Source organism: Chelonia mydas, chromosome 11 (assembly GCF_015237465.2).
Source record: "Chelonia mydas isolate rCheMyd1 chromosome 11, rCheMyd1.pri.v2, whole genome shotgun sequence".
NCBI lineage: Eukaryota > Metazoa > Chordata > Testudines > Cheloniidae > Chelonia > Chelonia mydas.
This window is the reverse complement of record NC_051251.2, coordinates 36,018,633-36,045,277: the sequence shown is the minus strand read 5'-3', so window position 1 is coordinate 36,045,277 and position 26,645 is coordinate 36,018,633. Positions and strand designations below refer to the sequence as shown.

General features: G+C 42.5%; 1 protein-coding gene and 1 long non-coding RNA gene across 6 annotated transcripts in view; one reads left to right on the top strand and one right to left on the bottom strand.

Moving 5' to 3' along the window:
- The window catches only part of GALNT3 (polypeptide N-acetylgalactosaminyltransferase 3), a 47,516-nt gene extending 42,228 nt beyond the window's left edge, over positions 1-5,288 (top strand). For 4 of the 5 annotated variants that reach the window (XM_043525379.1, XM_037912968.2, XM_037912967.2 and 1 more), the window contains 2 exons: positions 3,473-3,625; positions 4,233-5,288. In XM_043525379.1, coding sequence (XP_043381314.1) covers positions 3,473-3,625; positions 4,233-4,355 — 276 coding nt within the window. In that variant the 3' untranslated portion in view covers positions 4,356-5,288. Of the gene's footprint in view, positions 1-56; positions 2,134-3,472; positions 3,626-4,232 lie in introns of those variants that run through there. The other variant, XM_043525380.1, reaches the window with a different exon arrangement.
- Positions 1-16,849, bottom strand: part of LOC122462389 — a 31,641-nt gene extending 14,792 nt beyond the window's left edge. The window contains exon 1 of the long non-coding RNA XR_006284903.1: positions 16,583-16,849. This is a non-coding gene — a long non-coding RNA (uncharacterized LOC122462389). The remainder of the gene's footprint in view (positions 1-16,582) is intronic.
- Between the last annotated feature and the right edge of the window lie 9,796 nt (positions 16,850-26,645).

Genomic DNA, 26,645 nt, shown 5'->3' with positions numbered 1-26,645 from the left:
CCTTAACTCTTCTTTTCTCTTATTCTTCCTCCTACTGCTTCTTTCTCTGTCACCAGGACTCACGCTGTCAAGGAGGAAGCCGGTGGGAAACTGTCAGTGTATGATCGAACAGCCAGGCCTGAGCTACCTGCCCTGTCATGCTTACAGCTTCATAGTGGGAGGTCAGAGTGGTCTGCCCTGTGCCAATCTAGCATTTTGAGAAATATAACATTTTAAATTGCTGAATTTCCCAACAGGAGCTCTTCTTGACACACAGCTCTTGGGGCACGGATTGCCTTTTAATGTGTGTCTGTACAGCATACAGCACAGTGCATCTCTGATCCTGAGTCCTCTAGCCACTACTGTAGTGTTAAAAAACAAAACAAAAAAGAACTGTCTATGCTGCTTTCTTAAATGCTGCCTCACACACTCAGTAGTAGTAAATGTTACTAAAACCACTGTAAACATCAGTACATGTTTAATAAAAATAGTTGTAACTGAAAAGTTATCTCACTGCTGATTTGATACCTGTTTTTTTTCCTCAAATCTTTTTTTTATAAGTCTCTTTTTCTCAGTAAAATCATTGATGTTATCTATGATATATTCAGTTGTTAACAGTATTTAACAGCTGCACAACCGAGGGGTCTGATCCTGCACCATTAAAGTAAATGGAAATTTTCCCTATTTATTTAAATGAGAAAAGGGCAGTTGTAGGTCTGGGCTAGCTGACTTGCTATGTTACACAGCATTTTCCTTTGGATCCCATTCACTATGTTACTTGAGGGATTATGATTCTATATTAATCTCTTTAGCGATTTACCCAACCTTGGTACAAAAGCATGGTATTAAAAGATCTGCCACACAAAGGCCGAGTCTGCCATATCTACTTTAACAATTTGTCTTGGTGAAGTGAAGCAAAGTTGCACATTTTTTTTCTGTTCAATCATAATATTCTGAATCTTGTTAAAATTCTTTTAAGATCCGTATTTATAATAGATGGTGCTGGTAATGAAGTTAAAGATGCTCAGCACTTCCTGTTATAACAATGCATTTTCTGTTGCTTATAAACTTTGCCAAACTTTATTGGTTTGGGTTGAAATTTTCCATGCTGGGTGTCTGCCTCAAGGTGATTTTTTTATTTCAGCAAAAATGGTACAGCTATATCTCAGAAAGATTAGGGAAAAATACTAAACTCTATATTTAGCAACTGTGTTTTGGAGTAGGGACTTAAAATCTGGAAAGGTGGTCATACTGATATTGGGGATGTGCCTTTACCATCCCTGTAAAAACCTGCCAAAATTTGGCTGACTTTTGACTGTCTAAAATCTCTGTTAAGCATATGCTCAGTAGAGATATGTTAGAGTTTGTGAGCTAAATTCTGTGAATATTCCATGTACACTGAGCATGCTGCATCCCAGGTCAGCAGGGGCCGAAGAGGACTTTCTCTGCAGTTGTTCCTCCTGGAGATCAGGGGCCTTCGTGATGTTGGGCTCAGGAGCTGAGAGCAAGGAGTCTGTATTCTCAGTGCTCCCCCTGCTAGGGTCCAGATAGTGAGGAGGAAGCTGACTGACTGGAGTGCATAGGAGTGAAGAACCAAACTTAGTGGTATAGGTTGGGGTGGGGGAGACTGGGGTGAAGAGCCTTAGGGAGATGTGGGTGTGGGAGACCTGAAGTTGAAGGGATGAGGGAGATCATGACTTGGCGCTGATGAACAGACTGGTATAATGAGGGAGATGAGAATAGAGGAGGCTGGAACTGTAACAAGCACCAGCTGGAAGGGCTAGCTTTTAGGTGGGGACATAGACAGAATTTTCTGGAATAACTAGAGTGCACTCCCATAATAACCCGGGATTCCTGAATCTTAGCATTCCTCTGTGGTCAGCAAATGGTTGTGAAACACACTGGCAAAATGTGTGCCTACATATCCTTTTAGTGACTAGCCTCCATAGAGGACAGCAATCTACTATTGGTATCAGTTCCTCTATGACAGAGGTGGGCAAACTATGGCCTGCGGCCCACATCCAGACTCCGGGACCATCCTGCCTGGCTCTTGAGCTCCCGGCTGGCCCCTGGCCATGCCTCTGCTGTTCCCCCTCCCGCACAGCCTCAGCTCACCGTGCCACCAGCGTTCTGGGAAGCAGGGCTGCGAGCTCCTACTGGGCAGCATGGCGGTGGGGCTGGCTCTGGCCAGGCGGCGCAGCTGCCAGTCCTGCTGTTCTGTGCAGCATGGTAAGGGGGCGGGGAGGTTGAATAAGGGGCAGGGGATCCCGGGGGGCAGTCAGGGGACAGGACAGGGAGCAGGGGGCAGTTGGATGGGGCGGAGATTCGGGGGGGTTGGATGGGTTGTGAGTTCTGAGGGGGGCAGATGGGGGGCGGGGGCCAGGCTGTTTGGGGAGGCACCCCGATGTGGCACTCAGGCCAAAAAGTTTGCCCACCCCTGCTCTCTGAAGTCAAGTGGCTGAGATCTGTGCTGTGGACATAAAGGTTATAACCCTGCTAATGAACCAAGTGGGAATCAATACATTTCCACATGATGGAATTTGTGTTTTTCAGTTGCTTTTTTAAAAAAATGATAGTAAATTACATAGAAGAAATACATTAAAAGTCAAGTAATCAAAAGTGCTAAATTTATGCTTTAATGCTAAAATTAAAGTAGTGCATGCAACCTTAATTTGGCCCCTTTTATGAGGCAGGGGCCTATGGAAAAATAGTAATGTGATCATATAATAAAAGATTTTATAATTCAGGGGGCTGAATTAAGGTTGTAACATAGTTTTTTGTGTAATAATTAAAAATACTAGCTGTAATACTTACTAAGTTTCCATGTAAGCAAATGTATATGAATATTTAACTTATGTAAATATTTGCATAACTTGCATGATAAATATTTGAACCTGGATTCTATATTTAAACTGTTAGATAACAGAATGATACAATGTTGTATGCAAGAGTGATGTAGGAGTATTGGTCCCTGGATATTAGAGAAAGAAGGTGTGTGAGGTAATATCTTTTATTGAACTAACTTCTGGTGATGAGAGAGACAAGCTATTGAGTTAGTTTTCCAGATCTGAAGAAGAGCTCTGTGTAGCTCGAAAGCTTGTCTCTCTCACCACCAGAAGTTGGTCTAATAAAAGATATTACCTCACCCACCATGTCTCTCTAGAATGATACACTTTTTTTAAAAAGAAAAGGAGTACTTGTGGCACCTTAGAGACTAACCAATTTATTTGAGCATAAGCTTTCGTGAGCTACAGCTCACTTCATCGGAGCTGTAGCTCACGAAAGCTTATGCTCAAATAAATTGGTTAGTCTCTAAGGTGCCACAAGTACTCCTTTTCTTTTTGCGAATACAGACTAACACGGCTGTTACTCTGAAACTTTTTTTAAACTTGACTTGTTTTTGTCATGGAATTTCAAGGAATTAATTTAGTTGCTGTGGTTGCTTGTTCCCACCTAATATATGTTAAAACGTATTTAATTTTTATTTATATAGTACTTTGAATACTCTGAACACTCTGAGATTCGACATAACATTCAGAAGGAGCTTTGTCTGTATGCTTCTCAAGGATCAGTGCAGCTTCAGGTCTGTAACTACAGAGGTAAAAAAACATTCACCCCTGGAGAAGAGAAGTGGGAACTTCGAAAGGTATTTCCAAGCAATTTATGCAGTAAATGAAGATGTATCTATTTTAATTGAAAGAAAAGATGTTTTTGATCAATTACGAGTTGCTACAGGGTTAACATGACTTTATTTATAGCAAAAGACAAGAATGGATAGCTCAGCTCTGGGGAAAAAAGTGTATAGACATTTTCACCTTCAGGTTGCAGATTGAAATACAGCCCATTCTGTTGGCTATGCTGTGGCAAATGTAAAATGACGGCCTCAGTCCCGTCCCAGTGGAGAAATGTCCACATCACAAAAAACTTAAACAATTGGTGCACTAGCACCCATGTTGAACTCTCTTGGCGGAAATGCCAAGGATCAACTGGGCATAGAGAATGGACTTTTCTTTCATCCCTAGAAGTGGCCCCTCCCTGACAGCTTGATATAAATTTGTGGGACAATGTGGGGCAGTTTGTTGTGCCATTGCATGCTGCTTTACCTGTTTGAATAAATAGGGTTTCAGTCTCTGAGTCTACCTGTTGGGCCCCACCCTAAAAAACTAGCAGTAAATTCACAAAAAATTACAAACAAATATTTAAACTTACTCTGTGTGCTGTTTTGTTTTGTTTCCCTCCCTTCTCCTCTCTAGGATCAACTGTTACATAATGCAGCATTAAATATGTGCCTTACGGGAAACGGAGAACATCCAAGTTTGGTATCCTGTAATCCATCAGATCTATTCCAAAAATGGGTTTTTGGCCAAAACAATTAAGTACAGCTACTTATAACTAGGAAATATTTGGTTAAAAAGATACATCCGCTTTGTTAAAAGGATATATCCACTTTAAAACTGTGACCATATATGCACACTTCATTTTTTAAAATGATGCAAAGTTAGCTAATGTAAAATATTCCAAGAGCAATTTTCTTATTTAAAAAAGTATAAAATTGCACAGTTGCAAAGATCCCTTAAGCATCCGTGTAAAAAATACCAAAGAATATTTTGAGGTCTCCACAGGTAACAAAAATGTTTACAATATGTTGGAAATGTAATTTCCACAATAAGCTTAGCTTTTTATATTAACCACTGATTTTACAGATACTGTAATCTCCTCTATTTTGGGATAATGTGTAGGGTTTTATATATTCTCATTTTGTAATGACTGCAGAAAAACTGGTCAATGAAGGTCAGGAGATGGATCTTCGTACAGTGTCTGGAAACTATTGTGCCTTTATAAGTGGTAATATTGTTTTAGCACTCAGTTGTTTGACTTCTGCTGACATTTTCACTTAAAAGTAAATGAGAAAGGAAAAATTTAAAAACATTCTTAGCACTTCTCTCTCCAGTTTTACACACTTAAAACAATATTTGGACCCCCGAGATGAAGCCAATGGGAAATCTTAACCCACTCAATTTCTAGCACATCAATCTTTGCTGAATGCAAGAAAAAAAATCCTTCAGAATTTTTATTGAAGTATGTAATTCATATATTCTTTAAATGGAAAATATGTATTGTCCTGGTATTAATCTTGTATGCTTTTTTTATTTGAATCCAATACACGTTACTGTTTTTGCCAGAGATTTCCTAAACTGCAGATTTTTTTTGTATTTGTCATAGTTCTCATAAATTAAACCTATTATTTGTTGCTAGCGCTCTGTTCATTACTGTTCTTTTATTCTGTCAATAAATGTTACAGTTTTGTCTGCCTGTCTTAGTGATTCATGTAGTGTCTACTGTTCGGGTTTCTAATGCGTATATGCAATTCCTTTTATGTTTTTCCCTTGAGTGTCTGATTTCTGTTTTTAATCATTCAGAAGGAGAGTCCAACTGCATTACAGAATTTTATAATGAAATATTGTCTTTTAATAGAAAATAAATTTGCAAATATAGTTTGATGATACTCTGGATGCACATTTGCTGTTTTATTTATATTCTTCCATATGTGAGTATTTTAGAAGTACAGCATTTTTTTCCAGTGTTCTCCCTTGGGTAATAGATTACATAAACTGGTATTAAACACCTTTAAATCAGCATTTGCCTCCAAATTTCCCCTTGCAACTACTTGTACTGCCCCTTTCCAGAGGTGAAAGTAAGCCGAGCCAGTATGCGGTGCCTCTGTAATATACGCCATCATGTGCCAGCAATGCCCCTCTGCTATGTACATCAGCCAAACTGGACAGTCCCTACATAAAAGGATAAATGGACGCAAATCAGATATTAGGATTGGCAATATACAAAAACCTGTAGGAGAACACTTCAATCTCCCTGGACACACAATAGCAGATTTAAAGGAAGCCATCCTGCAGCAAAAAAACTTCAGGACCAGACTTCAAAGAGAAACTGCTGAGCTTCAGTTCATTTGCAAATTTGACAGCATCAGCTGAGGATTAAACAAAGACAGTGAATGGCTAGCCAACTACAAAAGCAGTTTCCCCTCCCTTGGTATTCACACCTCAACTGCTGCAAGAGGGCCTTTATCCTCCCTGATTGAACTAACCTCGTTATCCCTAGCCTGATTCTTGCTTGCATATTTATACCTGCCTCTGGAAATTTCCACTACATGAATCCGACAAAGTGGGTATTCACCCACGAAAGCTTATGCTCCAATATGTCTGTGAGTCTATAAGATGCCACAGGACTCTTTGCCGCTTTTACAGATCCAGACTAACAGGGCTACCCCTCTGATACTATAAATTATAGTACTCTCTAAAGCAGACGTCCCTGTGCGTCAGGATTAAGATACAGCGGGGGAGGGCTTGCACTGCTTTTGCAAGTACTGTGCCTATTTTGTGGATAAAAATATTATTTCTGGCCCTTCAGTGAATGCTACATTGTATTGAAAACAAAAACACAAAGTACCATTGAACAGGGTGCGTGGGGGGGGAAGCATGACCTTTTTTGTTTTATGAAATGGTTAATATCAAAACCTTAGTGTAGCTGTTGGCTTAAAAGTTAAAAATTAATTTCATACTATGTCAGACATTTAAATAACACCATTGTTTCTTCCTCTTATTAGTTCAGTATCTTTTTCTTCTAGCACTTACCATTTCTAGTACAGCTTTCACCTCCTGTTCTTACTCAACATTCAAGCCAAACATTACTCTTCTGCCCCACTAGCACTGCCCTGACTCTGAAACCACAATCATAGTATGAGTGCAGTCAATTTGACATTTTTATTTTTCTGCCACAAAATAAGGTGGTATTTACATCCCCACCTGCTCTTACCCACCCCTCCCAAGGCAAGCCCACTGCAACCCCAATCACAGGCCAACTCCACAAACCCTCCCCTTCAACAGCCACTTATAGTATCTAGAGTGATCCCACATACAGATAAGATTGATAATATCATACATCTTACACTGGTGTAACTCAGACCCTCTCTCACACATGCCCGGTGTGCTTGTGCTCAGACAGCTGCTGTATTTTCAACAGTTTTGATCTGTTATTCCTTAAATCATGGACGTGGGAACACTGCAACATCTTTAGCTGGACACAGGAACTTTTAACATTAGATATCCCAGTGTATTGTGATGGTAATGCAAATCTTTAGATCCACGTAAAAAAATCCCAGCAGATTAAATTATTTTTCTGCAACTGGCAAATCCATTAAAAAAGGGCCAGGCCGGTCAAATAGTTACATTCTGTTTTTCCAGTTGGTTTCTATAGTCCAGTTTATTATAGCACTTTCACAATTTCCTCAAAATAGGGTCCAATTAGTAGTCATTTTAATGTTGTTTTCACACAACGCACAGTCACCCTATGGAACTCCACTAGATAAATGCCTGAAGGCTAGGTCCATCGATGTCTACTAGCGGGCCTGGGCAGAGAGGGTGTCCTTTGCCTCTGTTTGCCAGAAGCTGGGAATTGGCGTTACAGGAGCTGGATCACTTGATGATTGCCTGTTGTGTTCATTCCCCCTGGGGCACCGGTGGAAGACAGGATACTGTGCTAGATGGACCTTTGGTTGACCCAGTATGGCCGTTCTTATGTAATGTGATAAAATAAATTCACTGTGATTCTATTTCTCGCTTGGTGGGTTTCTCAAAATAGGTCATCGGTGTTAGTATGCTCAAAGTAGCAGAAAAGGAAACATGAGGCGAGGAAAACAGTATTTACCCCACCCAAAAAGCACTATTTTATGTAACATCTTGGATGAGTGTATTGTGGCCTTTTGAAAGAATTATCCTAAAAGAGCCTACAATTATTGCCATATAATGGCTTTACAAGCCTGGGTTTAAAGTGATGGCCTGTTTGCCATTTGAATCCATGACTCAGCACAACCAGAAAGCAGCAGGCACTTCACTTAACCACTAAAGTACAGACACTTGAACAACTCAGGCAGCAGAAGTAAGCATTTGCCTTTTAGCTAAAACATACTGGGGAACATGCTAGGTGGTCTGGAGCAAAAGAACAATGGGTTAATTTAGCAGTCTGGCATTCATGGGAGAACTGCTGGGGATTGGGGATAGGAAGTAGTTCACCATCAGAAGGTGAGGGTTTCAAGGTGTTTCAGGAAATGGTGTGGCTGGGAGGAAAATGGGGTAATGATAAGTTCACGGCTGTGGGAGATATAAAGATAGATGTACAGGGTGGCGTGGACTGTGGGATAAAAGCCCTTTTAAGGCGCTTACGTGAGATATTATCAGGGTGCTCTAGCCCTTTCAATACCCCCATGGAAAAACAGCAGGAGTGTGGCACCTAAGCCTGGAAGAGGGGGGTCATCACAGTGCCACATCCCAAATGGTGTAGGCACATACCTGCCTGTGCCAGCAGGATTTGGACTCCTGGAAGAAACAGAAACCCAGGTTTCCGCTCTAATCCCGTGGCTATAGTGTGAGCCTCTTTGGCCCAATGTATATTTAATTATTTACACACAGGGGCTCAGGTTCAACAGTAGAGAGGGAACCCCCACCTGTCAGGGGTATTAAATAGCCCTGGAGTTAGGGCATGCAAAATATGGGTGTCCTAACCCTCAGTAAATGTCTTGCTACACATCAGTGTAGGATTGGTGGATCCCTAAAAGAGCTTGGGTAAATGTACTAAAGACTGATGGCCTCTCCTTTTCTTGGAAAAAGATCTCTCCGCTATGAATGCCAAGTATCGAGGAGCACCTCCCACCAGGTCAGATAGGCACGGCCCCCTTTCTGAGGGGGATGTGCTGTAGGAACCTGGAAAATTGTCTTCTAAGATCCAAACCAGCCCTCCCCCACAGTGCTACAGCATCATTCTTTGTCTTTGTGTAGCTCAGGGATCAGCAATCTTTGGCACACGACCCCTCAGCGAAATCCGCTAGCAGCTCGAGATGGTTTGTTTACCTGCAGCAACCACGGGTTCGGCTGCTCACAGCTCCCACTGGCCTGGAATGGTGAACTGCAGCCAGTGAGACCTGCGAGCGGCCGAACCTGCGAACGCTGTAGGTAAACAACTCATCCCAGCCTGTCAGCGGATTTCTCTGAGTGGCTGTGTGCCAAAGGTTGTCAATCCCTCTTCTAGCCCAAGGCCTAGTTCATTATTTATACATAATGCTACAAAGTTGCATTCTAGACTGCTCTAGCCCAGTGTATGGAGCATACTGATGAGTGGTGGGAAACTCAAGTTCAAATCCCTAAGCAACCCTAAGCACAGGCCAATTGGCTGCAGGTTTCTCAGATCCCGTGTGACTTCTCTAACCCGATGTTTAAAGGGACCTGTTGCATCCTCCTCTGGTCTTCTCAAAAAACCCAGAAAGGTCTAAGAAACTGAAGTCTGGGAGATGGATGACAGCAACATACTGCAGTCACCTAATGCCCTTTGCAGGCACAGTTTAGTTTTCTTAGAGGAAAGTGGCACAAAGATCTTGCACAAGCCAGCCCGGTGCACTAGCACCAGGGTGATGAAAAAAAGCAGAGCAACTTGTTCTCACATGCATAGTTACCTATTTCTAAACGGTGGATCAGCTTCAACTACGATCAGTCTCCCAGAGGTGGGGGGATAGGACCGTCTCCTAGGGCGTGACCAACCCCACACCACACCACACTTCACCTTTGAATGTGGCTACCCCATGTTCTGGGGGAATGCCTGCACAACAAACCTAAAAGTTGTAAACACTGGGGGTCAGAGGGAAGTGGGCATCTGCTTTTGTTTGTCTTGGAGGAAAAAATGACTGGCTAAGGGGCCTGACTCCAGGAGAGGGCTCACAGCTGTGTAGCCCAAGTGGCTACAAGCACCTACAGCACTGTGAGGCTTAGAGTTGACATATTCTGCCGTGACCTGGATGCTAGGTCTCTTAGGTCAGAGGTGGGCAAACTACAGCCCATGGGACCCTCCTGCCCGGCCCCATAGGTCCTGGCCCGGGAGGCTAGCCCCCAGCCCCTCAGTTCACTGCGCCGCCGGGCGGCACGGCTGCCTGTCCTGGTGATTGGATGGCACAGCTGTAGCGCCACCAGCCACTGGTGCTCCAGGCAGCGTGGTAAGGGGGGATAGAGTGCAGGGGAGTTCGGGATAGTGGTCAGGGGGCAGTGGTGTGGATAGGGGACGGGTTGAATGGGGGCAGGAGTCTAGGGGGCAGTCACGAAGGAGAGGGGGGGTTGGATGGGGCAGTGGGGGCAGTCAGGGGCGGTTGGCTGGGACAAGGGTCCCAGGGGGGCAGTTACGAAGGAGAGGGCGGGTTGGATGGGGTAGTGGGGGGCAGTCAGGGGTGGTTGGCTGGGGCAAGGGTCCCAGGGGGGCAGTTAGAGGAGGAGTTGGATGGGGTGGTGGGGGGCAGTCAGGGGTGGGGGTTTGGAGGGGCCCTCAGGGGACAGGGAACGGGGGGGTTGGATGGGGCAGGAGTCCCGGGGGGGCATCAGGGGGTGAGAAGCAAGGGGGGGGTTGGATGGGGTGGAGAGCCAGGCACCCTAACCGGCCCTCCATACAATTTTGGAAACCCGATGAGGCCCAGGGCCGGCCCACAACATTTTGGCACCTGAGGCGGGGAGCTCAAATGACCCTCCCGCCCCCGCCCCCTCGCTGGGGCCAAAACTTTGAAAGGTCTCAATTCTGCCTTCTTCCTGTTCTACTCCTCTCATGTTACTGCTCTGCTACCTACCCCACTAAAGGAGAACAACTTAAAATGCCTTGTTCAAAAATTTTAAGTAAGACTTAACTTTCAAATGCCTGAACAGCAAATGTAACTTCTCTTGTCTGCATAGTAAACACTGGCATTTTTATCTGTTCGAATAATCAAAGTGGTGCTTTCCGTGCCTTCTTGGTTGCAAAGGTTTGAACTGCTTCTTAATGAAGGTCCATAGTCTGGGCTAGCTCATGCTCTGTTGAGATGGCTGTAAGGCCGACCAGCCTCTCCTGTGTCATTGTGGAGCGTAGATGTGTTTTTATTAACTTCAGCTTGGTGAAGCTGCGTTCTCCACTGGCAACTGTTACAGGAAGTGTTAGAAGTATGCGCAGAGCAACAAAAGCATTTGGAAAGAGGGTGGTCATCATATTTGTGCACATATATTCCAGAACAGCCTTTGGAGTTGATCCTGCTGAAATGTATCTTGAAAGGGCTTTCAGTTTATCACCTAAATCACTCGCATCAATATCGCTCATGTCATCATATGTCAACACTGTCTCTAGTGCCCTGCATTGCTGGTGTAGGTCTTCTTCAGCTATAGTGAGGAGTTTTGGCATATCATACAACATCCCAAATATACTGCTGTGTTCCTTGAGCTGCATGAAACGTTCTTCAACTGACTGTATTGCACAATCTAGCACTTGGTTAAAGAATTCAACTTTGAATTGTTGTTTGGGGTCTCTTGTGGGATTATCCCGTGCCTCGTAATCAAAATGTCTTCTTCGGTGACTCTTGTATTCTTGAATGGGTGGGAAAATAGCTTCAGTGTGAAGTTCCTCTGCCAACTTCTGTGCACTCTTCAGAACGTTTTGAAATCCCTCATCTGACCGGTAAGACTGTAGGTATGACTTTCCTGTGTCCAGTTATTCCATTGCTCTAGATATATCAAGGTCAATACCTTGGAGTCTCTTGCTTACAACATTTATTTCAAACAGTATGTCATGCCACAACACTAAGCCACACAGAAATTTGAAGTTATGTACGTTTCTGATGATTCCATTTCCCTCTGCCACTGTTCTCCCACGAACAGTTCCTGTCATAGCATTATCCTCCATAATGGCAACATCTATCTTCCCAATTTGGTGTTTGATAGGTTTTATCGCCTCCACTCGACTTTCCCGTCGTGTGGCACTCAGTGGTTTCAGTGTCAGAGAGGATGTTCCCAGCTGTTGTGTCAAAATTTGCCATCAATGAGTTGATGCAGAGAAAAATAATTGATGCTTTGAATTACATTAAAAAATTCAGCAGCCTAACTAGAAGCTGATGCTGCATCACTGACCACCACGTTCAATGAATGAGAACTGCATGGGACAAAAAAAACTCAAGGGTTTAACTCTCAGATCCGTGTCTGCACTCCTCTGTTCTTTCCTCTCATGTTAGCACCATTATCGTAGCCCTGACCTCTCATGTCAGCTATCGCAATTCCTGTATCTTCCAGCTTTTTAAGAAGAACATTTGTCATACCAGCTCCTGTAGTATCATCAGTGTCAATAAATTCTAGAAAATGCTCTCTGACAGTCACCATTGCAGGGACATTTTCACTAGGTTCTGTTGTTACAAAACGCACCATTAAAGTCATTTGTTCCATATGGCTGATGTCAGGTGTGCAGTCTAGAATAACAGAGCAATATCTTGCTGACTTCAGATCTGCCACAGTCTTCTGTTTGACTTTTGTTGCCAGTAACTGTATGATCTCATTTTGAATTGTTTTTCCAAGGTAGTGGTGTGTGTACATTTCTTGGGTGGTGACTCTTCTTAGATGTTCCTGGAGTACGGCATCAAACTCAGCCATCAGCTCCACAATTTTAAGGAAGTTTCCATTGCTTGGCACATACAGCTGATCTGAAATGCCACGCAGTGCTAGGTTTTGGGTAGCAAGCATTCTCACAATGGCAATGAGCCTTTTCAGAACATTTTGCCAGTAAAGAGACTCTGATGCAATCTTCTCTTGATGCTGATCCTCTATGGTGGCCTTTAACCTTAGTCTCATCTCAAGCTCTTTCCACCTATGGAATGCTCTCTGGTGATTTGCTGCCTTCTCATGGCATGCCAGATTTCTAGCCAGATTTTTCCAGTCCTTTGTTCCTGTAGAACCCAATGTGGCTGGAACATTAGACTGGAAGAGTTTGCAACAAAAACAGTATGCAGCATTCTGGGTTTTTGAGTACGTAAGCCATGGCCTCTCCACTTTGTCACCGTTGGGGATTTCATGCCAGTAATGTGTTGGATGGAAACTTTTATTTTCATTGTCTTTGTGGAACAAGAAGTTTTTCACTTGCTGTGGCTCATGCGGTACAAGGAAGTCCCTCAGGCTACTACTCAAGTGGGTCCACAGTCCTGGATCATCTAGACTTAAGGAACTAAACTCAGCAGCAGCTGTTTCTGGTGCCTCCACCACACTCTTCTCTGATCTATACTTTTCTTCAGGAATGTCCACAGTTACATCCATTTGAGACGGAGATATGGATGCTGCAGTAGCTGCCAGGTCACCTGCACGTTCTCACTGGGGCCGGAAGGCTCACCGTGAACGCTTGTGTCTATGTATCTCAGGAGAGCCCCTTCCTGCTTAGATAGAAAAGCTTCCTTTGCTTTCTTTCTGTTTCTGAATGCTGCCCCAGAAGGGCGTTTTCTTCTTTCACTCATGACTGCTGTTCTGTGCCAGCTATAGTGGCTCTCAACACTCAATTGAAGGGGACAAATAAGCAGGCTGGTAGCAGGACCTGAGTGAGGGAAGATATCAGCATCTTAAGGGCCTAACTGGCTCCTACTACCTCAGTTGACTGCCTGTTCTCCTCAAGTGGGTTCAGGGAAGCAGCCGGAAACAGGAAGCTCCCTGAGAAGCTGGTGTTAATCAGTCCAGGCTCCTGAGGGCGTGAGAGAGGTACATAAGAGGCTCCTCCTCCTCTCTGTCCCTGCAGCTCCTGCTGCTTTCTGTTATTCTCTCTCACCTTTTCTCCTGCCTGCCTGTTATGTGTCTTGTGCCCTCCTTCCTCCAGCACAGCACTCCACCATCTCTGTGCATCTAGAGCAGAGAGAATACATGTGCACCAGCAGCAGACACATTTTTCTACACTCTGGGTCCTAGTGGCGTGCCCCCCCCAGTCTGGCACCTGAGGCAGCCACCTTAGTTTGCCTCATGGTAAGGCCAGCCCTGCTCAGGTCAAAAAGTTTGCCTGCCCTTGTCTTAGGTGAACCTCCCACTCCCCTGCAGCAACTGGGGTACAGCAGGCTCAGTACTTTGTAGCTAGTCCCAGGCATATTTAATTACTTATACACGGTGTGACAGCTTTACCAGGTGGAATGGAGGCCCTGCCCCGCAGCTGCTCCTGCATCAGGCCTATCCCATAGCCATGTGGTTAGGGCATTCTCCTGGGACCAGGGCCACTCATGGTCAAGGTCTTACACCACTTCAGATGGCTGGAGCACTCACACCATGTCTTCTATAACTTAAGTAAAGGATGGTATTAAAAGCTGCGAGCCATGGGACTTAGCTATCTCCATTTTTCTTGAAGGAAAAAAGACTGACTTCACAAGAAGGCGGGCCTGCATGAAACCAAAGTAGAGCTAGTTACCTAACACTTTCTGAGTGACATGGCTTAGCTGGCCTGCAGGACCCTGGTTCTTCTACAGCATATGTAAGTGCACTAACCAGTGGGCATCAGGTTTTTAGTGTCCTTTGCTTCTCCAACACACAGCTAATTATATATACACAGTAGGAAAGTTTCAACACAAGAGCTTGAACACCCTGCTCCAGCCTACAAGTGTGGTCAGGGCACGCTCATGAGTGATGCGAGACTCACATTCACCTCCCTTCCAGTAGGCGGGGTTGGAGGAAGGATGCATAATTGTACGATGGACAGGGGGATGCTACTGGAGCTTAGACATGAATTAGGCACCAAGCTGCAGGGCACTGTTGGTAGCTGAGGAGCTGCCTATTGCAATTTAGGCCCCTCAAGACTTTAACAATGAAAACAGCCACTGAGGGGGTTTCGGAACCTCCAGAGTTTGGGGTTTTGTAAATGGCCATGGTGGCTAATTGTTTAAGTTAGGCACATAAAGCCTCCTTCTGAAACCCATCTCTCACATCCATCCATCACCTCCCTGCCTCCCAGGGCACTGTAGACACCCTGCTTGTGAGACACCCCTCACCCCAAACCATCCCTCCTGCGCAAAGGCAAGGAGAAAGAAAAGCAACAGCAGAGTCACCTTCACCAGGTTCTAACGCTGACCTATTACTGCTTAGCAGAGGCATAACGCTACTTTTGCTGACAGTCCATTCTGTCACTGGCCTGAAAAGACATTAATATAAGCATTTGTCCTTTACTATTGATAGAGTTGCTACTAACGGTCCTCAGCCCTGACTCTGTCCTCACAAATTACCTTGGTATTCAGCCAGTTTATAATATTAAATCCTTAGAACATTAAGATATTAAATCATTTCTATTACTTTATCAGGTTAGTGAAATTAACAGAGATCTACAGTATAGCTAAATCTTAGTTTCAATACAGTCAATTATATTTTATTTAAAACACTAATTGTAATATGCCAGCACTAGGAGGAGTTACTAAGTGTACTATGGTTCTTCTGCCTGGTCACACTCCCGTTTAGAAAGCTATTATGCAGTTATGTGTGCCTGCAGGTTCTCACCATGGCTGGTGAGACAGTCACCAGCAGGGCCAGGGCAACCAGGACTACCCTCTCCTTTTGGCCAGGTGGGAGGGAGGTGCTAAAACTAAGGGAGAGGTGAAACTTCAGTGTTGTAACATAGGATTGTGGACTATTGAGAACCACTGCTGTAGCCCTTTTAATCCCCTTGTTCTGCATAACAACCTCAAATCTTCTGTGGCAACGTGATAATCTCTTCCAGCACAGGAAGCCATGTAATTAATCCTAAAACCTGAGTTCACCAATATCCAAACCCAAGAGAGAATTACAAATACTGTTGCATGACGACTTGCAATGTAGCCTACAGCAGGAAAGGACTTCTTTCTCTAATGCTGCTCTGCCATTACCCACATCATACTACCATATAAAACAAACCAATGAACAAAAATGAACCAGCGTTCCTCAGTCTGACTGCATGCTTAGTGTCCCAGAAACCAGGAAATATTGGTTTCTAAATAGAGCTTTGAATTACTTAATGAGGTAATAAAGTACAGAAATGATATACTCCTCTCTAGCATGTATATATTATTTTTATACATACATACATATATATACACACACACATGCTATAGTGCAGGAAATAAATATACCTAGAACAAATAAGCAATTTGACTATGGGCAAGGTTTCACTAGGATGTATTAAGTTTACTCCTGGCCTCTCAATACTTGTTATGTCAGGTCAAATATTTTTGGAAATCCTTTTTGCCTAGCTTTTTCAGTAGGCAATTTTTAAAATAACTACACCATCTTTTGAAAATATGTGGCTGTGCGCCTATTGTAAATTCTTATACCAGTGCTCCCTCCGGGTCATAGATTTTTATGCTTAAGTATATCATAAAACAAATGTGTGAGCACAAAATAAAAGGTCATTATGTACCATTCATTAGCTACTTTGCTTTTCTTTTCCATAACAGGATACTGTTGCTAAGTATAGGGATTCATTTAAATAGAGCAGGGGTGGGCAAACTTTTTGGCCACATCCGGTACAGAAATTGTAGGGCGGGCCGGGTAAGCAAGGCTGGGGGAGGCTAAGCCTCCCCAAACAGCGAGGCGTGGCCTGGCCCCCGCCCCCATGCCAGCCCCCCCGGAACTCCCATCCCCATCCACCCCCGCTCCCCACCCCTGACTGCCCCCCGGGACTCCTGCATCCTCTCCCAACACCCCTGCTCTCCGCCCCCTGACCACCCCCCCGGGACGCCCGCCCCTATCCAACCCTCCTTGCTTTCCCCGCCCCACGTTACCTGTGGGGTGGAGGAAAGGGGGGCTCAGTCCTTTCCCTGTGCGTTTCCCCTGCTCGTTTGGCTGCTCTCCCTGTCTGGGCTCGGCTGCTGGGAGCAGGGACAAGCAGGGACGTGGAGGGGGTCCCCGGCTTGCTCTGCCCCTTTCCCCGCCAGCAGGGACCAGGCCCCTTGGCCACCCCCCTGCGACCTCCCGCTGCTCCCGGAACTCCCCGGGACGCACCACGTCTGGCCGCGCTATAGCTGGGCCACCCCGCCAGAGCTGCTGCCCAGGCGCTGGGGGAACTGCGACTGCGAGGGAGGGGAGCAGAAGGGGAGGGGTCAGGGGCTCGCCTCCGCCCCGCTCCCCACGCTGCTGGGGAGTTGGGCTGGCTCCTTCGCAAGCCTGTCCTGAGCCCGCTCCCTGGCAGGAGCTCGGGGGCCAGAGGGAAGGGTCCTGCGGGCCGGACGTGGCCCGGAGGCCGTAGTTTGCCCCCCTCTGAAATAGAGGATTGAAATTCAGCATATGTCAGACAGGTTCGTTGGGCTCTTTATTTCCTTTGATTTAATTTAAAGCACTTTAACTTGGGTTTGTTGCTCTCCAAAAGGGATTAAAACTACCAAATACACAATGTATTCAGATGGAAGTATACTAGATCAGGCTGCTATATGAGCCACTAACATTTGCCAACAAAACTAACATCCACAGTAATTTTCTCTCTCACCATTCTCTGTTAACCCACCCACCTTTCCAAACATCTAGGAAAACAACAGGCTTTGCAGCACGCTTGATTTAAGTTATAGAAGGCTCACTCTTACTCCAAGACAACAGAGGCTGGAACTGTTACAAAAATATGTGGGCTGATTCTCCTCCCACTTACACCAGTTTGACATTAGCAAAATCACACCGACCAGATCCTTAGTCAATGTAAATTGGTCTTGCTTTATTAATTTCCATGGAACTATGACAATTTACAGTAGCTGAGGATCTGACCCATTGACTTGAATCGAATTACTTCTGATTTACACCAGTGTAAGTGTAGACTATATGTTTACAATGAATACAAATCCTATTTTACAAGCTTAAATCTAGTTTACTTGTGAAACTGGAGTGCTGCCTTCTTTAATGACAGTACTAGTTTTAAAGGTTGTTTATCCTTTTTTCTGTCAGTATGTCTTGACTATAGTGGCAAGCCCTGGAGTGCAATTAATCATAGTTCATGGAAAAGCAAACCACAGACCGGTAACAGATGTTCATCTCTATTTTCTTTTGCATAACTCCTCCGAAGATAAAATGATGTTTTATGAAAAGGCCTTCATAGCAGATTTTACTAGAGAACAACAGCCGATCTTTCAATTCACAATAATTTTAAATATTATAAATTCAGATCCACAGGTGACTTATTTAAAAATATAAAACTCAAATTAGTTTAAATTTTCTAAACATAATAATAGAATAATCAGAGAAAACACTATGATAAAAATATAAATTCCCTAAAGGGGCTATGTTTGTTAGTTGGTAGTTTTCAGAATAATTAGGCAATAGGCTGAAAAATTAACACTGCCATTTACCTACCTTCATCTATTTTAAATTGTTTGGTGTATAAAATTACTGCAATATGGCCAACAGAGGGAGTATTGCAAAATTATTTTGAGCAGCGTTTGAAAAATCTTTCTTCCTCAGCCCAAAGAAAACTGGCATGACAAAGTTACCAGGATAATAAGTACAGCTGAATCATGCAATTTCTCCTTCTGCCCATTTTAATTAAAGAGTATGTGCTACTGTTCACTAAGATGCAAACAGATATACCAAATATGGCATTCCTGCCCCTTTCTTTACATCTGAAGGTTGCTTACACTCAGGGCTTGGCTACACTTACAGATGTAGAGCGCTTTGGGTTAAACCAGCCTTCGTACAGCGCCGGAGGGAAAGCGCTGCAGTTTGTCCACACTGCACTGGCCTGGCCACATTTGCGGCACTTGCAGCAGCGCTGGGAGCGGTGCATTATGGGCAGCTATACCAGCGTTCAAGTGGCTGCAACATGCTTTTCAAATGGGGACGTGGAGGGGTGGAGTGTGTATGTGGGGGGGAACAGAGTGGGGTTTCGGGGTGCTGAGAGAGTGTCAGCACGCTGTCTTGTAAGTACAGACCCCGCCCCCACGCCCCCCTCTCTCACACTCACTCAAAGCAAACATTAGCTGTTTGTTTTTTTCTTGGCACTGATAAGCAGCCAGCACGGAGCTTTGAAAGGGCCACTTCCACATTCCTGCCGGAGTTCACAAGTAAGACAAGAGAGGCCACTTCAGTTAATGGGATTATGGGACGTTACTGGAGGGCAATCAGAGCGCTGTCATGTAACTCCTCGTTCACACTGACGCTGTAGCGTCTCCCCCAATACACAGCAAACCTTACCTCTCTGGGGGAGGTGGAGTACCAGCATGCTCTAGCCAGGGAGTCAGAGCGCTCTAGGTGCCTTGTCAGTGTGGACGGGGAGTGAGTTAGAGCACTCTGGGCGGCTTTATTGCGGTATAACGTGGAAGTGTAGCCAAGGCCTAAAGGTTTAAAAACAACTCATGAAAACATGCATTCAGAACACAAGGAAAGGAAGAAGTACAAATCAGCGTGAAAAGGGCAGATTCTAAGGTTCCCTATGCTGCTCCTCCCGCTTGGAAAGGAGATACAGCACTAATTATGGCACCAGTAAGCCGGAGAGAAAACTGTTAGAAATTGTGTATTAGAAATAAGATGCACGTGGAAAAATGTCAGTAGCTGATGTAACGTAGAAACCTGTTTTACTGTGTTGCAAACAAATGGACAATATATATTGTACAATATATAATAAAAATACAGGAGAATACGAGTGTCACTAATAAACAAAAAGAAACCTAATGTTAAGACTTAAAAATGCTAATTTTATAATATGTACATTGCAGTAATAAGCCACAATAAATACATCAATTTCCATATCATTCATAATAAATACTGAAAATATAAATACAGAAGAATACAGGTAATTTGAATAAATTATTACAACATAAGGTCCAGGTTAAGTTCTGTTGAATGTTATTGTAGCTTATATTACCCTTTGGCATCTTTGATTTTACAATTTATAAAACAAAGGAAATCAATCAGGGAAACGTGTAACTCATCATGAATTTGTAATGTTCAATGATTTTCATGTATGTATGTATTTTGATTTTAAGATGAACTCTCTTTCCATTCACGTCTCAGTTTGAAAACATAAATAAAATGGTGCTTTACTGTTGAAAGCCTCATAATTTTAGCATGTAAGACCAGTTATAATGGAAAATAAAATATTTTAACTACATGGCCGTACAACTAGTTTTCTCAAAAATTGCTAGTTAGGAGTTACAGAGAATTTTTAAATCAACTACTGTAATTATACTGTTACACTGCAATTCCCATTGTATGTAACAATTGAATTGGTTATATCTGTTTGAAGGACAAATAACTCAAAGTGCTTTTGAAACTGTGATTTAATATAATATTAACCATATTAATTTACTGTCTTTCTATCACCAATTGTGAGCTCACAGAGTTTCAGAAGCACTGTTAATATTCTTGCACATATATTTCTGAATCTTTTAAAATATGTGGCCAAGGTAGACAATATAAATTTCACATAGCTGATATTTGTTCGACCAACCAAAGGTATTTTTAACATGAAAAATGTCTTTATAATAAATGCTGAATGACTTTTCTTACAAAATTTATATACTCTATCAGTTTTAAGTGAAACCATATCAAAATAACAAAGTGCCATGTTCTATATTAACAGGTATTAACCAGTACATATGTATTAATAATTTTATTTTCAAAAGGCTATTACAGCAGAAATGCGATTAACTAAAATAAAGCAGATCAACTTTACTAAGACACTATTACAGGCTGAGGCTGTTAGGAACAGATTTGTAATCTACAGATTTTGACTAATTCTGCACTGTTAAATGTCTAGCGCTTATTTTACATCAAACACTTTTAAAACATTTTTCACAAACTACACTTCAGACATATTTCCATAGAAGTGCCTACAGTCAGTCAATTAAAAGAAGGGCCCAGTTATGGGCATTATATAGATAATATATATATAAAACAAAAGAAGTCTTGCTGGTATCTGAACATTCACTACAACACTTCATAGTTTGCAATAGTGACACATAAAATTACCCTAATAGTTCTAGTACTTTTGTGTGGAGCAATTTGAAAATAAAGTACAGCGGCGCATGTTCACGTAACAGCAAGACTTTTTTTGTTTAAGAAGAGCAGCTGGCAGTGCACACACAAATATAACCCTGTTGAGAAGCCTGAAATGCCAGGTTTAGCCTGCATAGCTAAGACTCACTTGTCGGTGGGTGGTTTCACAGTAAACCCCAAGCATACCAAAAGGGCTGGCTTTCACCCATAATCCAAAACAAAACTGTAGGCCCATGTCAGTAATCCAGAAAAAAATAAGGATCATAGGAGCCTAAGGGAGTTAGATGTCCAACTAGCATTGACTCTTACTGGGAGTTGAATGCCTAACTCCTTTAGGCTCCCAACCTAAGTCACTATTCAGGAGGCCCTATATTTCTTCCATACTCTTACAGTGTGTTGTTACCTGAAAATTAGGTCATGTTAGAACAGGATCCTGAGGAGCTGTGTTAACTAACTCAATCTTAAACATGACTTTGCAGTCAGGGTAGGCAGGGATAAGCTGTGTTTCACACTGTATCCGCTGGTTGTGATTAAACCTATGGTTTCAATGATGTTTGCTCATGACCAGCTGACAGGATGTTAAACATGTCTTTTTCCTGTATATACTTGCTGCAAAGTTGTGTTTGACGTTAGTTAACACAACTCATGTCATGTTCTAACACAACTTAATTTCTAGTGAAGACAGACTTATGGTGCCTGCTCTGGGCCCCTCTTTACCTCAATTTTTGTCCTTTTTATGAAACTTTTCCTTTGCCATCAAGATAATGAAGGCCTTCTTCCAAAAAAATCCATGTCAGCGCAGATGCATTAACCTGGGTGCACGGTTAAAACTGGAGCCATGTTTGTCAATATATTTTCCATTATTCCTCCAGACAGTATAGAAAACTATTTAGGCTTTCCTTGGGCTGCTGTGGAAACCTTTTATAGAGGAGTGGGGAAGGGGGGGGAAAGGAAGTACATATATTAAACACAACGCAACATGTTCTTTTCATTTTCTTGTGGACTTGTTACCACTTGAGGCTCAACAAAAGCATCTGTTGAACATTCTTCAATATGAACAGTTTGACAGACTCAGTCACTGCTGAGGCCTAAGTGAAAATAATTAAACAAATAAATAATACATTTGCCTCATTCATTTTCTCTGGGCCTACTTGAGAAACTGGAGACTTCCCATCTGAGAAGCCAAGCTGTAAAGCTTCCTGGGTGTGGCTCTTTAGCCTCCATGACCAAACAACAGTGTCCCCTCTGTGCTACTGTGCACCCTGATGCACCATCTGCCAACCTTGGGTCCTCCAGAACACTAACATTCAATATGCCTTTCAACCTTCCCTTTTCAGAGAGACATACCTCATTTTAGACCCACATTTTAGCTCTTCCTTAATGTAAAGCCTCATCTCAAAGCAAAACTTTTTCAGGGAAGATACAAACAGAGCAAAGCTACCAAACACTAAATTCTTCAAAACGTGTGTCAGGTGAACCGGAGATGTCTATAGTAAATGCCATAATGTAGGTTGCTTGGGAGACAGGGAACTGAGGCAGCTCTCATGAAAGGAATTTAAAACCCTTCTCCCCAGATAACAATGTTACCTGTGGCACATCAATACCAAGTTAAGTTGGAAGTTGCCTTGAGATTCTAGGAAAAAAAATACTTGAAGACCCCGGAGAGCTCTTGTACTTCATATACTCTATTTTCTTAACTAATCAAGAAAACTTGTTTCTTACATCACAACTTTCTTGCTTTGGATTGCATACCTTTTCTTGGAGAAAAAAAGAGAATTATTAGCATGTCAAGTGATCACTGAGAACAGCAAAATTAAACAAAGTGCATTTTTTTAAAAAGAATGTTGGAAACTTTTTTTAAGAAGCAAATTTTGAGATTTCTCATTATGGAACATGTTAAGGAACTGGGCTCTTTGCTTACATCTGTTTTATTTTCTGAAAATAACAGTAGTTTTCTACTATTAATTTTAAAAAAATACTGCTCAGACTTTATATTTTAGAAATAAATTCTATAGAATATATTATCATCTGAGTTAATTCTACCATTTATTACTTTTAATATTTTACATCAAATGATTTGTAAGCACAGTAAAGGCTATATTTACTCTTTGGCCCCACCAGGGGAGCTGTACATCCCTGACTAAGACCTGAGGATTTGCCTTTTTTATTATCCCCATGGTACACAGCCTTCAGCCCTGAATGATTCAGGAAATGAAACAGAGCAATAATCAAGCCCAGGTCACCAGGCTACAATGTAGAGCACTATCATTAACCCACCAGGCTAATCCTTTATTCAGCAGATCCTCTTAAAACACTACAATGGGCCAGATACTCTGAAACCTGTCAGAAGGAAAGAGACTAACAGCCGTGTTAGTCTGTATTCGCAAAAAGAAAAGGAGTACTTGTGGCACCTTAGAGACTAACCAATTTATTTGAGCATAAGCTTTCGTGAGCTACAGCTCACTTCAACGGATGCATACTGTGGAAAGTACAGAAGATCTTATTATATACACACAAAAAGCATGAAAAAATACCTCCTCCCACCCCACTCTCCTGCTGGTAATAGCTTATCTAAAGTGATCACTCTCCTTACAATGTGGAAATGTGCTGGAAATGGCCCAACTTGATTATCATACACATTGTAAGGAGAGTGATCACTTTAGATAAGCTATTACCAGCAGGAGAGTGGGGTGGGAGGAGGTATTTTTTCATGCTTTTTGTGTGTATATAATAAGATCTTCTATACTTTCCACAGTATGCATCCGATGAAGTGAGCTGTAGCTCACGAAAGCTTATGCTCAAATAAATTGGTTAGTCTCTAAGGTGCCACAAGTACTCCTTTTCTCTTTCCTTCTAGCTCTGAGTAAGGGGTGGTGCACAGCTGCACTGCCCCAGAGCAGTCCGGGGAAAGAATTGAGCCAGAGACATAATTCTTGCCCTGGCTGGTTCCTCCCTTGCTCAAGGGGGCAGGAATCTGCTAGTGATCCATACCTGTAGCAGATGACTTCCCCCTCTGCCCTGGCTCAGGTATGCTGGGTAGCGTATTGGGGAGGGGGAGCAGAGTCAAGACTCAGTATCATCATCCCCATTTTACAGATGGGGAAACTGAGACACAAAGAGGTAATGTAACTTTCCAAAGTCACAAAGCAGGCCACTGGCAGAGCTAGGAACAGAACCTAAGTCGCCTAAATCCCAGTCCAGTGCTCCACTAGGCAACGCTGCCTCCCACAATGCCAAACACAACTTTAAATATCAAAAACCATGGCAAAATAAATTCTCTGTCTTGCTGAGGTTTGTACGTAACCTGTAACAACCGGGTTTGGTTTATTGAAGAGTCTGCTCCCAGATGAGTGGTTACTGTTGCGGGAATGAGTTTCTCAAGACATGTGGTGATGCAGGCTACACAAAATTAAATTGGGCATTTGTCCCCCAATCTATCAGCATTCCAGTGAGTAACAAAACCATGAATACTGGACATTTTGTATAATGTTATTACAACTAGTATGACATTTTAAAGAAACTCAGAGCTCTTTAAAAAAATCAATGGGAGGACTGAACCAAATATAACTATTAATAACAGGTTTCTTTGAGCAATAGGCTTTGCAGGTGTGAGTGCTGTTTGTTGATAACTGATCAGAATTTGATCAGAACCTGACCCAAGGCAAATGCAAAGGTACAAAATGGAACTATTGTTGTTGAAACTAAACAAAGAATTAGTAATCTGTACAATTTTAAATGACCGTCTTTATCAATAGTTTTAAATCAAAATTTACTCATCTGTTTGGCATGCACTCAATCAGAATTTTTTTCTGAAAAACAACAATAAAATTTTAGATAATTGTTGCATTTTTTTCATGTCCAATTCTCTTTTTAAGTGAATGTTCCATTTGGCATGAGTTATAGCTCCTTGGAAACAACTACAATTGCCATAATTTTGCCAGACAATTTCTAGCTTCATATTTAACTTTAGTTAAAGCTTAATATGCAAGCTAGTTGGTTATATCTTCCAAGAGAGGCAAGATTTACTTCATTAGGAAAAAATGCAGTCAGTTCTGTGCTGTTTTTACTAATCTTCAGTGTGCAAATTCTTTTATGTTGTACCAGAAGAAAATGTTTTAGGGTTACAAGTACATACATTATTTGGGGAAAAAGAGTACTAGGAACACATTTCCAAAGAAAGAATTGCCTGCCAGCTTACAGACTGTTTGTAGTGTTGTTGTGCTGGTCCCAGGATATTGCTGAGACAAGGTGACAGAGGCAATCTGTTTTATTGATGAAACTTTCATCAACCTTCTTGATGAAATGGACAAGCTTTTGAGCTATACAGAGCTCTTCTTGAGGACATTTCTTCAGGACCTGAGGAAGAGCTCTCTGTAGCTCAAAAGCTTGTCTGTTTCACCAACAGAAGTTGGTCCAATAAATACCAATACCTCACCCACCTTGTCTCAGTTTACAGAATGACTTTCAAAACTATCCTGCTTCTCGTCAATGACCATTACCAGACATCAAGTATCTCATGGATGTAAAGCTTTTTAAACACAAATAAGGAATGGAGACCAATCATTAAAATAAATGTGGCAACAAATGACGTGCCAAATCTGTACAGAAGACACGCGTGGCTATTTGTAATTTAACAACATAACCCTTTTAGCACATAGAAATAAGGTTCACAAAAGTGAAAGTATTAGCAACCAACACAGGAAATATATTACTTAATTAACTGAGCAGTAGGGCACTATAGGTTGGCCAAGGGAAGGAGATTGAAAAGCACTCACAAATCTCAAGGTTTACCAAACCATTAAACAGAGCTTTTCCTTAAGTCAGTGGTTTTCAACCTTTTTTCATTTGCAGACCCCTAAAAAATTTCAAATGGATGTGCGGACCCCTTTGGAAATCTTAAGAGAGAGTTTGTGAACCCCCAGGGGTCCACGGACCACAGGTTGAAAAGCATTGCCTTAAGCCAATGGCATCTTTTCCTCCAAATTCAAACATTAAAGGATGGCAAAGTGGAAGTAAGCTTGACTCATCTCTGACTTCTAAGGCCTGGTCTACACTTAAAAAGTTTTGCCAGCCCAGCTAGATGGGGGTTGATTTTTTTCCTACCCCTGACTGACAGAGCTATGCCAGAAAAGCCTTGCTGTCAACACAGTTATACCAGCAAAAAAGTACTTTTTTTGGTCTAGCTTACTTTGTTCAGGGAACTGGTTTAAGCCATACTAGCAAAATAATTATTTTGCCTGTATGAACTGCATCTCTATATGGGGGGGTTGATGGTATACCTCTACTGGTGTAGCTATATTGGCAAGCCCTTTCCAGTATAGACAAGGCCTTGACTTTGGACCTTACTCTGAGCAAGAAGCAAGCAAGATCTTTTTGGTATGTGCATGTTGGTAAAACCATGAGAGCAAACTCTGGGGAAAGAAGTGTTAGGCCTGAGAGAGAATGACCAAAGGAGTGTGCTGGTATTTGCAAAATAGTGTGATCAGGTACAATTAAAGGAAGTTAAAAACTGCCATTATTACCTTAACTCCAGATACCATATCCTCTGATTCCTCATAACTGTTCCCACTTTAGTTGTGGAAAACATCATAGCAAAATATTATTTAATCACCTCCCTGACCCCATCCCTACTTAGATTGTAAGCTCTTGCAGGCAGGGCCCATGTTTAGTTCTAGTACTACAACAGCAGGACACAGTACCTAGATATGGTAATACAGCACCTACCACAAAGGGGCCCCAATTTCGATCAGATTCTCTGAACTCTATTGCAATATAAATGTTAAACAAGAATAATAATAGCCATCTCATTATTTTAAAGCTAGTTGAGATGTGTTTTACATAATTACTTATTTTTCTGAGTGTTTTTCTTTC